The sequence below is a fragment of the Globicephala melas genome, chromosome 13 (assembly GCF_963455315.2).
Source record: "Globicephala melas chromosome 13, mGloMel1.2, whole genome shotgun sequence".
NCBI lineage: Eukaryota > Metazoa > Chordata > Mammalia > Artiodactyla > Delphinidae > Globicephala > Globicephala melas.
Window position 1 is genome coordinate 67,415,787 of NC_083326.1, and position 16,943 is coordinate 67,432,729.

At 41.9% G+C, this 16,943-nt stretch overlaps 1 protein-coding gene across 3 annotated transcripts in view; it reads right to left on the bottom strand.

Annotated features, from left to right (window-relative positions):
• Positions 1 to 16,943, bottom strand: part of NF2 (NF2, moesin-ezrin-radixin like (MERLIN) tumor suppressor) — an 80,038-nt gene that overhangs the window by 23,444 nt on the left and 39,651 nt on the right. For all 3 annotated transcript variants that reach the window (XM_030860756.2, XM_030860757.2, XM_030860758.2), the window contains exons 6-9: positions 16,476 to 16,558; positions 9,902 to 9,977; positions 7,379 to 7,513; positions 714 to 788 (exon numbers count right to left, since the gene is read on the bottom strand). In XM_030860756.2, the coding sequence (XP_030716616.1) occupies positions 714 to 788; positions 7,379 to 7,513; positions 9,902 to 9,977; positions 16,476 to 16,558 (369 nt within the window). The remainder of the gene's footprint in view (positions 1 to 713; positions 789 to 7,378; positions 7,514 to 9,901; positions 9,978 to 16,475; positions 16,559 to 16,943) is intronic.

The window sequence follows — 16,943 nt, forward strand, 5'->3', positions numbered from 1 at the left end:
TTGCCCATGCGCACCAGTGGGCAGATACAAGATGCAGAAAGCACTTAATTGTCCATTAACAGGAGAACGGAGAAAAAATATATATATATATATATTTTAACAGAATATATAATGGAATACTATACAGCAGTGAAATGAAAGGACCATATCTTTGAGCATCAACGTAGATAAATCTCAAAAAATAATGTGTAAAAAAGGCATGTGACAGAAGAACACAGTTGATAGCACATACATAAATTTCAAAAACATACATAACTTGCCGTATACGAACTAAAGTTCTGATGAAAAGCAGGGGGATATTAAGCACACAGCTGAGAATGGTGGTCACCTTTGGGGAGAGGGGGGACAGCAGGGTGCTAATGCAAGGGCGGTTCCACAGTGTTGGGAGTGTGCTGTTTCTTAAAGCTTGGTGGTGGGTAGGTAGCTGTTTATTTCTGTTGTTCTTTATACCCCATGTATACATTATACATATTCTTTCATATGTATAAAGTACTTCAATAAAAATAACTTTTAGAAATTCCTCATCACAAAATGTACGTTTGACTCTTTAGGTTACGCTAAAGAGAAATCTTTCAAGGCTGATCAGAGAAGCACGTACCAAGTGAGTTATCATTCTACACCTCACAACATGTCACTCTGATACTGGTTCAAAAACGGCTTTCAATTTCACAGAAAAACTACAGTCTGTAACAAAAACCAGGATCTCAACTTACCAGCTTATTAACACGAAGCTTTGAGGAGTTAAATTTGAAGACATCAATTTTCTTATCCAATGGCTTAATAGTAAACTGAAAGGAAAAAGCAGAAAACGGTTTCAGTCTGATAGCCTAGAACATTGCCACCAACTGGGAAATTCCACAAAAGCAGCAACCCCCCCTAGCAAAGTTCCAGCACGAGGCCATGCCTTGTCCTGGCTTCATGGTGCCCAGGAAGTTCAGGATCCTGGAAGCTGGGTTCTCGGCACCATCTTAGGCTTGGAAATCTGAAATACAAACCCTTGACAGGCCCAACTTTGAGGCCAACACTGGGAGGGCCGCCGCAGAGGCGGCCCTGCCTACAGGAGGCTCACCACCTGGCTGGAACTAGACCAACAAGAGTCAACTACTCAAGAGATTACATCACGTGTTAGTGCCTCATTGGGTGGCACAAGTCACAAATCCTCAGGGTAGTATGGACATAAGCTGGTCTTAGACAAAGAATATGACAGAGAAGCTAAAAGGTAGGATGGAGGGGCATTCTGGACAGGGCAAGCAATAGGAATAAGGCAGAGATGGGGAAATGAGCAGTGTTAGTGCGCACGCGCGCGTGTGTGTGTGTGTGTGTGTGTGTGTGTGTGTGTGATTATTAACTCTTTGATGACTAAGATAAAACCATGGGTTTAGACTGGGAGGATGGCAGGAGTCGGGGCTGGTGAGGTGGGCTGGGGATGGGCAGTCAGAAGGGCTTAGATTTGATGTGACAGCATACAGGGTGTCACCCCAGATTTCCAAACATGGGGATGGTTTGAAGAAAACTGTTAATAGAAAGAATACGGTTAAAGAGTGACAAAGAATGGACTGCAGTAGAAAAGGAAAATACTACAAAAGCAAAGGAGAGAGAAAGAGGAATGCTATGGATGGGCGGGTGGGAGGGTGGGTAGCTTAGTAGGAGAACCCAGGGCCAGACTACCAGGCAGGGTCGAATATAAAGAAAAAACGGCAACTGTTGTTCTCATTCATTCCTGATGAGACCGGACACATCCTAGATTTCAAAGATGCACTTTATTTCTTTTTTTTATTTTTTTATTTTTAACATCTTTATTGGAGTATAATTGCTTTACAATGGTGTGTTAGTTTCTGCTGTATAACAAAGTGAATCAGCTATACATATACATATATCCCCATATCTCCTCCCTCTTGCGTCTCCCTCCCACCCCTCTAGGTGGTCACAAAGCACCGAGCTGATCTCCCTGTGCTATGCGGCTGCTTCCCACTAGCTATCTATTTTACATTTGGTAGTGTATATATGTCCATGCCACTCTCTCACTTCATCCCAGCTTACCCTTCCCCCTCCCCGTGTCCTCAAGTCCATTCTTTACGTCTGCATCTTTATTCCTGTCCTGCCCCTAGGTTCTTCAGAACCTTTTTTTTTTTCTTTTTTAGATTCCATATATATGTGTTAGCATACGGTATTTGTCTCTCTCTTTCTGACTTACTTCACTCTGTATGACAGACTCTAGGTCCATCCACCACACTACAAATAACTCAATTTCGTTTCTTTTTATGGCTGAGTGATATTCCATTGTATATATGTGCCACATCTTCTTTATCCATTCATCTGTCGATGGACACTTAGGTTGCTTCTATGTCCTGGCTATTGTAAATACAGCTGCAATGAACATTGTGGCACATGACTCTTTTTGAATTATGGTTTTCTCAGAGTATATGCCCAGTAGTGGGATTGCTGGGTCGTATGGTAGTTCTATTTTTAGTTTTTTAAGGAACCTCCATACTGTTCTTCATAGTGGCTGTATCAATTTACATTCCCACCAACAGTGCAAGAGGGTTCCCTTTTCTCCACGCCCTCTCCAGCATTTATTGTTTGTAGACTTTTTGATGATGACCATTCTAACTGGTGTGAGGTGATACCTCATTGTAGTTTTGATTTGCATTTCTCTAATGACTAGTGATGTTGAGCATCCTTTCATGTGTTTGTTGGCAATCTGTATATCTTCTTTGGAGAAATGTCTATTTAGGTCTTCTGCCCATTTTTGGATTGGGTTGTTTGTTTTTTTGATATTGAGCTGCTTGTAAATTTTGGAGATTAAATCCTTTGTCAGTTGCTTCATTTGCAAATATTTTCTCCCATTCTGAGGGTTGTCTTTTCGTCTTATGTTTTCCTTTGCTGTGCAAAAGCTTTTAAGTTTCATTAGGTCCCATTTGTTTATTTTTGTTTTTATTTCCATTTCTCTAGGAGATGGGTCAGAAAGGATCTTGCTGTGATTTATGTCATAGACAGAGATGCACTTTAAACATGAATATCCACTCCCAAGAAAGACTTGCTAAGCAGATGAAGTCGTTTAGGAAGATCTATTCTTGGGTATTTCTTTCACATGCTGTATTGTCCAACAAGGGGTTAGCACACAGAGGACAGAAAAACGGTCCTTTGTTTCGCTTTTGGTCAAGTGAACTTAGAAGCAGTATTGCTCTTGTGTAGGCTGCTATTTATGAATTTCGTGAGCTTATTTTTGGCCCTGCTATCAAAGCCCAGAGCTGTCAGTGGGAAACCTCAAGGAGTGGGGAAACCACAGGCTCTGTGCCATGCCGGGGCATGCACACAGAATCAATGGCTCACTTAAAATAAACCAGCACTTCTGTTGTGACAGCATGGTGGTTGTATATAATGACCAAGACTACTTCTCATCATGTCAAGCCAGCTTGGGGCCCTTGCACTGTGCGAGTTAGTGACCTGACGGAACTCGGGGGCGCCTTGCCCCGGGAGAGGGAATATTAGTTTACTGTGTCGAGCCATCGCACTAGGGGAGACTTCACTGCTTGGCTTCCGTGAAGGATGAGTGTTTTGGGAGCCTTTAGCACGCAAAGTTGTGGATGTGCAGTAAATAGACTTTATGAAATTAGGAGATGAAAAACTACCAGCACACCTACTGCTTTAAGTCACGTAGAACTTTCAGTTTAAGTGCTTTAAAAAAGAAATACCTAAATGCTCATCTCCTGGATTACTTACAAAAATCTGAGAAGCCAAAATGTTTTGAATTAAGAAGCTCAATCTGTCTCATCAAGCATGGCCGAGTGGATCTCAACCACATACTGGCAACCAGGGGCCTGGTGCTCCTTTCCTCTAGTTGCTACACGAGGAAAGAGAAAGCAGGAAACCTGCACGGGGTGGGGGCTCTGCAGGCAGCCACGTGGGCCGTCTCTGTTACTCAGTCCACGCCCGGGCCTGCCTTCCTCAGCCTGGTGCAGAGTCTCAGGGCCCGTCCTCTGTGCTTCTCTGGAAACTCGGGGGATGTGGCTTCTGCTATTCCTCTCACCAGACACAGGTCACCTGATCCCTCTGCATCTCTGCTTCCTGAGGTGACACAGAGCAACCAGAACACAGCCCCTACTCTCACAGCAGTGTTCTTGTGAAAACTGAATCAGAGCCAGGGCAAAGCTGCTGGCAGGTGGAAAAGCACCATATCATCACCACCTCTGTCACCAGCCGCTCACACTGAGGTTATGTATCACGGCAGTTGAGTCACTACTTGACTATAACTTCCCTGAGGGCTGAGACTGCATTCTCTACATCTTTGTTTCTCCCACAAAACCTAACACAAAGGAGATGCTCAAAAACTCTCTTAAACTTAACAATGAACGTGGCTACCAAAGGGGAAAGGGCGGGGGAGGGGATAAATTGGGAGATTGGGACTGACATATCCACACTACTATATATAAAATAGATAACTAATAAGAACCTACTGTATAGCACAGGGAACTCTACTCAATACTCTGTAATGACCTATATGGGAAAAGAATCTAAAAAAGAGTGGATATATGTATATGTTTAACTGATTCACTTTGCTGTGCAGCAGAAACTAACACAACATTGTAAAGCAACTATACTCCAATAAAAATTAATTTAAAAAATTAACAAAGTGGCATTTTTCACAGAACTAGAACAAAAAATCTCACAATTTGTATGGAAACACAAAAGACCCCGAATAGCCAAAGCAATTTTGAGAACGAAAAATGGAGCTGGAGGAATCAGGCTTCCTGACTTCAGACTATACTACAAAGCTACAGTAATCAAGACAGTATGGTACTGGCACAAAAACAGAAATATAGATCAATGGAACAGGATAGAAAGCCCAGAGATAAACCCACGCACATATGGTCACCTTATCTTTGACAAAGGAGGCAGAAATGTACAGTGGAGAAAGGACAGCCTATTCAATAAGTGGTGCTGGGAAAACTGGACAGCTACATGTAAAAGTATGAGATTAGATCACTCCCTAACACCATACACAAAAATAAGCTCAAAATGGATTAAAGACCTAAATGTAAGGCCACAAACTATCAAACTCTTAGAGGAAAACATAGGCAGAACACTCTATGACATAAATCACAGCAAGATCCTTTTTGACCCACCTCCTAGAGAAATGGAAATAAAAACAAAAGTAAACAAATGGGACCTAATGAAACTTAAAAGCTTTTGCGAAGCAAAGGAAACCATAAAGAAGACCAAAAGACAACCCTCAGAATGGGAGAAAATATTTGCAAATGAAGCAACTGACAAAGGATTAATCTCCAAAATTTATAAGCAGCTCATGCAGCTTAATAACAAAAGAACAAACAACCCAATCCAAAAATGGGCAGAAGACCTAAATAGACATTTCTCCAAAGAAGATATACAGAGTGCCAACAAACACATGAAAGAATGCTCAACATCACTAATCATTAGAGAAATGCAAATCAAAACTACAATGAGATATCATCTCACACCAGTCAGAATGGCCATCATCAAAAAATCTAGAAACAATAAATGCTGGAGAGGGTGTGGAGAAAAGGGAACCCTCTTACACTGTTGGTGGGAATGTAAATTGATACAGCCACTGTGGAGAACAGTATGGAGGTTCCTTAAAAAGCTACAAATAGAACTACCATATGACCCAGCAATCCCACTACTGGGCATATACCCTGAGAAAACCATAATTCAAAAAGAGTCATGTACCAAAATGTTCATTGCAGCTCTATTTACAATAGCCCAGAGATGGAAACAACCTAAGTGTCCATCATCGGATGAATGGATAAAGAAGATGTGGCACATATATACAATGGAGTATTACTCAGCCATAAAAAGAGACGAAATTGAGCTATTTGTAATGAGGTGGATAGACCTAGAGTCTGTCATACAGAGTGAAGTAAGTCAGAAAGAGAGAGACAAATACCGTATGCTAACACATATATATGGAATTTAAGAAAAAAATAATGTCATGAAAAACCTAGGGGTGAAACAGGAATAAAGACACAGACTTACTAGAGAATGGACTTGAGGCTATGGGGAGGGGGAAGGGTAAACGGTGACAAAGCAATAAAGAGGCACGGACATGTATACACTACCAAACGTAAGGTAGATAGCTAGTGGGAAGCAGCCGCATAGCACAGGGAGATCAGCTCGGTGCTGTGTGACCGCCTGGAGGGGTGGGATAGGGAGGGTGGGAGGGAGGGTGACGCAAGCGGGAAGAGATATGGGAACATATGTATATATATAACTGATTCATTTTGTTGTGAAGCTGAAACTAACATACCATTGTAAAGCAATTATGCTCCAATAAAGATGTTTAAAAAAAAAAATTAACAAAGAATGAATAAATATAGGATTACAGCATTAGGGAAAAGTCACAATCCTATGTAGTAATATTTGAATTCTAAGTTAGAGTGCTCATTTGAGTTATTCAAACTTAATTTTTCTTTAATTCTTGTAAGCAAGTTGGCCTGATATCCTTTATATCACTGCTGATATGTATACATTATGTATTTTATATATATATATATATATATATAAAAAATACATATACATTCATATACATGTTATGGAGAGGTGTGTGTGTGTGTGTATACCCATATCTCTGCACCGCATGAATCAAGCACTGGACACAGAGATAGGGTTTAATATACACCGCATTTAAAATATAAAGAGAGGGGCTTCCCTGGTGGCGCAGTTGTTAAGAATCTGCCTGCCAATACAGGGGACACGGGTTTGATCCCTGGTCTGGGAAGATCCCACATGCCGCAGAGCAACTAAGCCCGTGTGCCACAGCTACTGGGCCTGCACTCTGGAGTCAGCAAGCCACAACTACTGAGCCCACGTGCCACAACTACTGAAGCCCGCGTGCCTAGAGTCCGTGCTCCGCAACAGGAGAAGCCACCACAATGAGAAGCCTGCGCACCACAACCAACAGTAGCCCCCTCTCGCCGCAACTAGAGAAAGCCCACGCACAGCAACTAAGACCCACACAGCCAAAAATAAAAATAAATAAAATAAATAAATTTATTTAAAAATAAAAAAACAAAGAGAATTCTCACCAGAAATAGAAAGCCAAGTAATAAGAAAGGGTTACTTTCTGGTTTGTTTACTGTTCTCCAGGTTTTAGTCCTGACAGTTGAGCTTCCCAGCCTCTCATTAGTCAGCAGAGGGGTTTAGTGATGCTGTTTGAAAATAGGATGCCAGTACTGTTCTGTAAATACTATAAAGATCAACAAGCAAAAACCCAAAGCCTGGGAATTAAAGGATCTTGCTGCTAACAAGGAGCGGTCTGGCTGGGGCTGCTCCAGAAGGAGGAGAGATGGGGAAAAACCTGCTGGGCCGCCAGGGCATCTACAGTGCAGACAGGTCCTACCTCCTTGTCGCTGTACGAGATGTTTCGGATTTCGTTCCACGGGAAGGAGATCTTGGGGGTCAGCCTGTTCTCAGGGTCATAAATGTGAAGCCCCAAAGCATCCACTCCGAGCAGCAGCTCTGTGCCCTTTTTATTCTGTAGATTTGACAAAGAACAGCCACCGTCACCTCCAGCTGAGGCTCAAGATTTTATTCAACTTCCCGAAGAACCTGGCATAGACCGTTACATGTGACAAGTTTCAACAGGTCCCAACAGAAGTCACTGTTGTCTTAGAACCCAGGGGGCCTCCAGCTTCCTGAACTGGGGCAGGTGGAGGCAAAATGATACCATTCTTGTTACTCATGTGTCCCACGGAAGGATCACTGGGGGCTCCTGTCACTGGCTCGATGGCTAAAGTAGAGGTAATCGAAACACTGTTACCGCTAATTAAATAACTGGCTTATCATAGATGTAGAATAAAAACTTGTAGGATTAAACACCTCTTATATTAAAAGAAAAGGTTATTGTACTACCAGAAAGAAAACTCTAAATGCTGGGATCAGATGGCCTTATTTTACATTAAAATGTAGTTTCAATGTGATAAAGCAAGTATAAAGTGTTAACTGTAGAATCCAGGCTGTGGGTATACATAGGTATGCACTGTAAAAGTCTTCCAACTTCCCTGCATGTTGGAAACTTTTTACTACAAAATATCGGAAAAATACATCAAAATGAATTATATATAAATTGTACCCCAATAAAGCTGTGTAAAACTTTAATTGATAGACTGTACACAGGCTGTAACTCTGATGGCAGTCCGGCCAGCAGCCAGGGCACCCATAGGGCAAGCGCCCTGGGCCCCCATATCACTGACCAGTGTGCACCTGGAAGCCACCTCTTCGGGCTGCAGGCCCATCGCCCTGTGCTGCAGTCTGGTCCTCGTACGGCAGTGGGGGGAATCTCCCCACACCTGACCCCTTGCTGACAACAAGGAAACGGACCCAAGACTCCAGGGCAGGATAAAAGGTCTGCAAACCGAGAAGGTGCCGGGACTGTGATGAGAAGTACAAGGCTAACAGCAGGCGTCAGAAGGAGGAGTGAGCACTCTGAGATACATCTTTTACTTGAGCTAACACCTGAAGTCAGATGTGATCACCAAACCAGGAGGGAGAGTCGTCTGCTCATCTGCAGGGCTCTTAAAACCACTGTGTTAACACAAGTGAGGCTTTGTGCTTTAAAAATCTATAGTACGTTTTGGAAAACAAGACGTTTCATTATGTTTCTAGCTTAAGTTTTTTAAAAAAATGGATTGCACCCTCTGCCTCCTATCATGAGGCTCCAACTGTTCTAGAGAATAAACAGAGAAGTGGGGACTCAAGCAGCCCCTTTCAAATTGTTTTAAGCACACGTCTTCCTTAGGTGATGGTGAAATTTCGGGAACTTTAACACAAAGACACTAAAATATCCATTAGCCTCATCTATCACGCAATACAAGACACACACGCACAAAATAGTATAATTTAGTCTGCTGTAGAAATATTCCCTCATAAGAAGCTGGTTTTGAAAGGTTACAAAATACTAGTTTTCTAGAATGTAGGTGGTGGAGCAAGAGGAGTCATATGGACAAAACCACAGAAATGTGTCAAATGAGTCTGACCTTAAAGAAACCAAACAATTAGCAAATACAAATTAATAAAACTTTAGAAAACAACCTTTGGCGTTATTAGGGAAAATCTTTTAGGCATTTGTATACTATACAAAAATGACATAATTTGTCAGCGTGCCTTATTTTATGCAAATGATCCATTAAAAATACGTATTTAGAAAACAAAGTAGAAAGCTATCCCTAGGATATTTTACATGTGTTTCAATTTACCTAAATTTAATACAAAATTTATGGAAACCCTGAAAAGGAAAGCAAGCCTTAACTATAATGATGGCTGTTTTACTGTCTACTCATCTACAGTTTGGAACCGGGAATGAAATACTTCAGCAAATCGCATGAACTCCTTTGGGAGGAGCTGCGACCAGCAGCAGAGCCTCAGGAGAAAGATGCTTGAAAGGCCGGACAGGGGCTGAAAACAAACGCTTCTCCGGTGCAGGAGCAGCGGGTTCCCAGAGGACAGCAGACTGTTAATGGTCTGCATAGAAAATCAATTAGCCTGCCAGGGAGAGTCCCCACCCAAACAAATCAGTAATCTGTAAAAGCAGCTTTATTCTCCTTGTGTCCTGGGGGAAGAAAGTATTTACAGGTGTTCCCTGTGGACCCGGATCTCACAGAGCCAGAGATACTCAAATGTTACACCAGAGCATTCAGACAGGTTTCTGCCCAGACAGGACCAGGCCCTCACGGGCTCCACTGATACGTAATCACCTAGGATCTAATTTAAGTCCCAATATAGAAAATGAGGCTCTTAGACCCTCCCCTTCCTCTTCCCCTGAACTGTTGAATACCGCCCTGGGATGGGGAGGGACCCGTTTTAACAGTCTGCCCTCATTCAGTCTCCACCCACACACAGGGAACTCGCAGAGGCTTCTACACACCCGGATTGAAAAGTAGTTCACACCGTACATCTCCAGGTCCTGAGCTATCTTCAAATATTCCATTTCAGCTTCGTCCCTGCGAGGAGAATGAAAGACACCGTCACTGGCACGGAAATGAGAAATCTGGAGGGCGGCGCACACCGAGCTGAGCTTCGAAACTGTGGGAAGACGCGAGCCAGGCAGCTACCAGCCAAGCTCTGCCCGATCCCAAGTCTGTTAACCACACCACACAGAGGTGAAGCAGAATTTCCCGTCCCCATGAAAACAAGGGAATCGATTCATTAGTGTCTCTTGGCTTCAATTTCACGCTTTACCCTTGGTAAATAGTGACACCCGGCTTGAGTAATTCAAGAAAAGCACATAGTACATCTGCTCCCTCAAATGGATTTGTATGTTCGAACTTTACGTAAGCTGTTGCTTTATCTAATTGCGTACTTTCTTCACCTAGAAGGTTTTGGTAATGATGTATCTCTCTCTGCAAGCTACCTGAGAGCTGCCTTTCTGATTTTATTCCTTTGGGTGTTATTGGAGGTTAAGGCACCTTCCTGATTTTAATCCTTTGGATGTTGCTAGAGGTTAGGGCAAGAGCTATCCAGGCTGTCAAACCCAAGCCAGCTCACCCACTTCTAAGTTGTGAGTCAGACTTAAAGGAAGCTCTTGAAGTAGCAATGACTTGCAGAAAACTCCCAGATAGGTACAGTGTTGAAATATCTTAACTCAATTCTCCCTATGACCTTGCCTTCTTCCCTCTCTCCCATCTCAATATGGTCTCAAATGAATTTAAAAAATTCAACCTGAGAGGATAAGCAGTGGCAAGCAGGTGGAGAAACTTGAAATCACACACGTTGTTGAGGTAAATTGATACAATTGCTTTGGAAAATTGTTTGATGTTATTTGTAACAGCAAAAACCAGGAGACAATGGGACAACCTAAATGTCCATCAATAGTGGAATGGATAAATAATGTGTGGTCTATGAATACAGCGGGATTCTACACAGCAACAAAAATGGAAAAAACCACCGTTACAAGCCACAAACCGAAATCTCATAATATCATGCTGCATAAAAGAAGTGAGGCACAAATAACAGAAACTGTCTGATTGCACTTATACAATGTTTAAAACAGGCAACACTAATCCATGGAGTTGGATTCAGAAGAGTGGTTACCTCTGGGAAGGAGTGATCGGGGGCACGTGCTTTCTTGTCACCTCGTGTTACCTGGTGTTTTCACTTTATAAGAATCCATCAAGTGGTATATTTACGACTTGTCCACTTTTCGGTATACTTTTTTAAGAGTTAAAAACAACATGTGGGCTTCCCTGGTGGCGCAGTGGTTGAGAGTCCGCCTGTCGATGCAGGGGACGCGGGTTCATGCCCCGGTCCAGGAAGATCCCACATGCCGCAGAGCGGCTGGGCCCAGGAGCCATGGCCGCTGAGCCTGCGCGTCTGGAGCCTGTGCTCCGCAACGGGAGAGGCCACACAGTGAGAGGCCCGCGTACCGCAAAAAACAACAACAACAACAACAACAACATGTGATAGGAAGTTGATTTGAAGAAGAGAAAAAAAATATTAAAGGCTAATGAAAAGATGATCAATTCCTAAAGTGATTGGGGAAATGCTAATTAATATTTAAGATACAAAATTTCATCTTTTAGATCACAAAAATTAGATTGGTTAAAAACCAGTGTTGGGGAGAGAATGGGGGGGGAAGACTTTCACACACAGCCGATGGGCTTGTAAATAGGTACAACCTTTTCAGAGGGCAATTTGGAGGCACCTGTCAAGACGCGAAATGCTCACATCCTTTGCTTCAGCAGCTCCTCTAAAGGATCTATCCTCAGAACTACTCATACAATTATATAATGATATCAGATTGTACACTGCAGAACATTCTGTAAAAGTGAAAGACCTATAGCTACTCCAAATACCATCAATAGAGGAATGGATGCAAAAGCTATGGGATATGCATATAATAGAACTTTTTTTTTGAATTTTATTTTTTTATACAGCACATTCTTATTAGTTATTTTATACATATTAGTGAATGTATGTCAATCCCAATCTCCCAATTCATCCCACCACCATGCCCCCACCACTTTCCCCCCTTGGTGTCCATACATTTTTTCTCTACATCTGTGTCTCTGTTTCTGCCCTGCAAACTGGTTCATCTGTACCATTCTTCTAGGTTCCACATATATGCGTTAATATATGATAATTGTTTTTCTCTTTCTGACTTACTTCACTCTGTATGACAGTCTCTAGATCCATCCAGGTCTCTACAAATGACCCAATTTCGTTCCTTTTTATGACTGAGTATTCCATTGTATATATGTACCACATCTTCTTTATCCATTCATCTGTTGATGGGCATTTAGGTTGCTTCCATGACCTGGCTATTGTAAATAGTGCTGCAATGAACACTGGGGTGCATGTGTCTTTTTTTAAAAAAAATATTTATTTATTTTATTTTTTGGCTGCGTTGGGTCCTCCTTGCTGCATGCGGGCTTTCTCTAGTTGCAGTGAGCGGAGGCTACTCTTCGTTGCAGTGCACAGGCTTCTCATTAGGGTGGCTTCTCTTGTTGCGGGGCATGGGCTCTAGGCGCACAGGCTTCAGTAGTTGTGGCACGTGGGCTCAGTAGTTGTGGCGCACGGGCTTAGTTGCTCTGCGGCATGTGGGCTCTTCCTGGACCAGGGATTGAACCCATGTCCCCTGCATGGGCAGGCAGATTCTTAACCACTGAGCCACCAGGGAAGTCCCTGCATGTGTCTTTTTGAATGATGGTTTTGTCTGGGTATATGCCCAGTAGTGGGATTGCTGGGTCATACGGTAATTCTATTTTTAGTTTTTTAAGGAACCTCCATACTGTTCTCCATAGTGGCTGTATCAATTTACATTCCCACCAGCAGTGCAAGAGGGTTCCCTTTCCTCCACACCCTCTCCAGCATTTGTTGTTTATAGATTTTCTGATGATGCCCATTCTAACTGGTGTGAGGTGATACCTCATTGTAGTTTTGATTTGCATTTCTCTAATAATTAGTGATGTTGAGCAGCTTTTCATGTGCCTCTTGGCTATCTGTATGTTTTCTTTGGAGAAATGTCTATTTAGGCCTTCTGCCCATTTTTTGATTGGGTTTTTTTTTTTTTTTTAATATTGAGCTGCATGAGCTGTTTATATATTTGAGATTAATCCTTTGTCCGTTGATTCGTTTGCAAATACTTTCTCCCATTCTGAGGGTTGTCTTTTTGTCTTGTTTGTAGTTTCCTTTTCTTGGCAAAAGCTTTTAAGTTTCATTAGGTCCCATTTGTTTATTTTTGTTTTTATTTCCATTACTCTAGGAGGCGGATCAAAAATATCTTGATGTCAAAGAGTGTTCTTCCTATGTTTTCCTCTAAGAGTTTTACGGTGTCCGGTCTTACATTTAGGTCTCTAATCCATTTTGAGTTTATTTTTGTGTATGGTGTTAGGGAGTGTTCTAATTTCATTCTTTTACATGTAGCTGTCCAGTTTTCCCAGCACCACTTATTGAAGAAACTGTCTTTTCCCCATTGTATATCCTTGCCTCCTTTGTCATAGATTAGTTGACCATAGGTGCGTGGGTTTATCTCTGGGCTTTCTATCCTGTTCCATTGATCTATATTTATGTTTTTGTGCCAGTACCATATTGTCTTGATTACTGTACCTTTGTAGTACAGTCTGAAGTCAGGGAGTCTCATTCCTCCAACTCCATTTTTTTCCCTCAAGACTGCTTTGGCTATTCAGGGTATTTTGTGTCTCCATACAAATTTTAAGATTTTTTGTTCTAGTTCTGTAAAAAATGCCAGTGGTAATTTCATAGGGATTGAATTGAAACTGTAGATTGCTTTGGGTAGTATAGTCATTTTCACAGTATTGATTCTTCCAGTCCAAGAACATGGTATATCTCTCCATCTGTTTGTATCATCTTTAATTGCTTTCACCAGTGTCTTATAGTTTTCTGCATAGAGGTCTTTTGTCTCTCTAGGTAGGTTTATTCCTAGATATTTTATTCTTTTTGTTGCAATGGTAAATGGGAGTGTTTCCTAATTTCTCTTTCAGATTTTTCATCATTAGTGTATAGGAATGCAAGAGATTTCTGTGCATTAATTTTGTATCCTGCAATCTCATAGCGCTGGTCAGAAAAGATGCTCGATATGATTTCAATTTTCTTAAATTTACCAAGGCTTGATTTGTGACCCAAGATGTGATCTATCCTGGAGAATGTTCCAAGCGCACTTGAGAAGAAAGTGTAATCTGCTGTTTTGGGATGGAATGTCCTATAAATATCAATTAAATCTATCTGGTCTATTGTGTCATTTAAAGCTTGTGTTTCCTTATTACTTACCTCATTTAAAGCTTGTGTTTCCTTATTACTTATCTGTCTGGATGATCTGTCCATTGGTGTAAGTGAGGTGTTAAAGTCCCCCACTATTATTGTGTTACTGTCGATTTCCTCTTTTATAGCTGTTAGTAGTTGCCTTATGTATTGAGGTACTCCTATGTTGGGTGCATATATATTTGTAATTGTTATATCTTCTTCTTGGATTGATCCCTTGATCATTATGTCCTTCCTTGTCTCTTGTAACATTCTTTATTTTAAAGTCTATTTTATCTGATATGAGTATTGCTACTCCAGCTTTCTTTTGATTTCCATTTGCATGGAATATCCTTTTCCATCCCCTCCCTTTCAGTCTGTATGTGTCCCTAGGTCTGAAGTGGGCCTCTTGTAGACAGTATATATATAGGTCTTGTTTTTGTATCCATTCAGCAAGCCTGTGTCTTTAGGTTGGAGCATTTAATCCAGTCACATTTAAGGTAATTATCGATATGTATGTCCCTATTACCATTTTCTTAATTGTTATGGGTTTGTTTTTGTAGGCCCTTTTCTTCTCTTGTGTTTCCCACTTAGAGAAGTTCCTTTAGCATTTGTCGTAGAGCTGGTTTGGTGGTACTGAATTCTCTTAGCTTTTGCTTGTCTGTAAAGCTTTTGATTTCTCCGTCAAATCTGAACGAGATCCTTGCCGGGTAGAGTAATCTTGGTTGTAGGTTCTTTCCTTTCATCATTTTAAATATATTGTGCTACTCCCTTCTGGCTTGTAGAGTTTCTGCTGAGAAATCAGCTGTTAACCTTATGGGAGTTCCCTTGTATGTTATTTGTCATTTTTCCCTTGTTGCTTTCAATAATTTTGTCTTTAATTTTTGACAATTTGATTACTATGTGTCTTGGCATGTTTCTCCTTGGGTTTATCCTGCCCGGGACTCTGCGCTTCCTCAACTTGAGTGGCTATTTCCTTTCCCATATTAGGGAAGTTTTCAACTATAATCTCTTCAAATATTTTCTCGGGTCCTTTTGCTCTCTCTTCTCCTTCTGGGATCCCTATAATGCGAATGTTGTTGCGTTTAATATTGTCCCAGAGGTCTCTTAGGCTGTCTTCATTTCTTTCTTTCTATTTATTTTATTTATTTACTTTTGGCTGCATTGGGTCTTTGTTGCTGCACATGGGCTTTCTCTAGTTGCAGTGAGCGGGGGCTACTCTTCGTTGCGGTGCGCGGGCTTCTCATTGCTATGGCTTCTCTTGTTGCAGAGCACGGCCTTCAGTAGTTGTGGCTCATGGGCTCTAGAGCACAGGCTCAGTAGCTGTGGTGCATGGGCTTAGTTGCTCTGCGGCATGTGGGATCTTCCCAGACCAGGGCTCGAACCCATGTCCCCTGCCTGCATTGGCAGGTGGATTCTTAACCACTGCACCACCAGGGAAGCCTTGTCTTCATTTTTTTTCATTCTTTTTTCTTTATTCTGTTCCACGGCAGTGAATTCCACCATTCTGTCTTCCAGGTCACTTATCCATTCTTCTGCCTCAGTTATTCTGCTATTGATTCCTTCTAGTATATTTTTCATTTCAGTTATTGTATTCTTCATCTCTCTTTGTTTGTCCTTTAATTCATCTAGGTGTTTGTTCTTTAATTCTTCTAGGTCTTTGTTAAACATTTCTTGCATCTTCTTGATCTTTGTCTCCATTCTTTTTCTGAGGTCCTGGATCATCTTCACTATAATTATTGTGAATTCTTTTTCTGGAAAGTTGCCTATCTCCACTTCATTTAGTTGTTTTTCTGGGGTTTTATGTTTTTCCTTCATCTGGTACATAGTCCTCTGCCTTTTCATTTTGTCTATCTTTCTGTGAATGTGGTTTTCCTTCCACAGGCTGCAGAATTGTAGTTCTTCATGCTTCTGCTGTCTGCCCTCTGGTGGATGAGGCTATCTAAGAGGTTTGTGCACGCTTCCTGATGGGAGGGACTCAGTAGAATTCTTAAAATGAACATAAATTAGCACTGAATGCAGTAGGTCTGTACATCCTGACAGGCAGTAAGTACCCACGCCCCCACGCACCAGAAGAAGGACACACACAATACCGAAGACCAGCACTGCTGCCAGCTCTCCCTTTTTCTTCTGTATACTTCGGTACTGCATTTTGTTCAACAAACACATCCCAGTTTTGTAGTTCCTTAAGAAAGAAAAAAAGGCCCATAAGGTAATATAAATCAGTGATGAAGCAGCCTCACCTGGCTCGGCCTCGGTGCTCTGCGTACCAGGCTGTGATTCTTTCCTCCCACATTTCTGGAGTCATTTGATACAGATTTATTACCTAGCAAAAAAGAGAGCAAAATAAAAAACCCACACACAAAGAAAGTTCTGGTATTGTTTGGTGTTTTTATAATTATGCATCATTTTTACAAAACAGCAAAGCTATTTTTAAAAAGCCACATACAGGGAGCCAGTCACATGCAGAGGTGGGCGTGTAAATAAGCACCGTTCAACCTGAGTCACAACTCGGAAAGCTGCACCATTTCTCAGGCCGCGGGGCTCCCCTCGCCTGGCAGCACCCCTCTTTCCTGGGCCATAGAGCCCAGGGGGAGGACCTTGCTCAGGAGCAGAGCTCACTAATTTCGGGCCAGCCGCGGGCCAGGCTGTACGTGCTGCTGCCTTTGCCTCTGCAGAAATCATCACAGGAGCAGGTAAAGTCAGGGGAA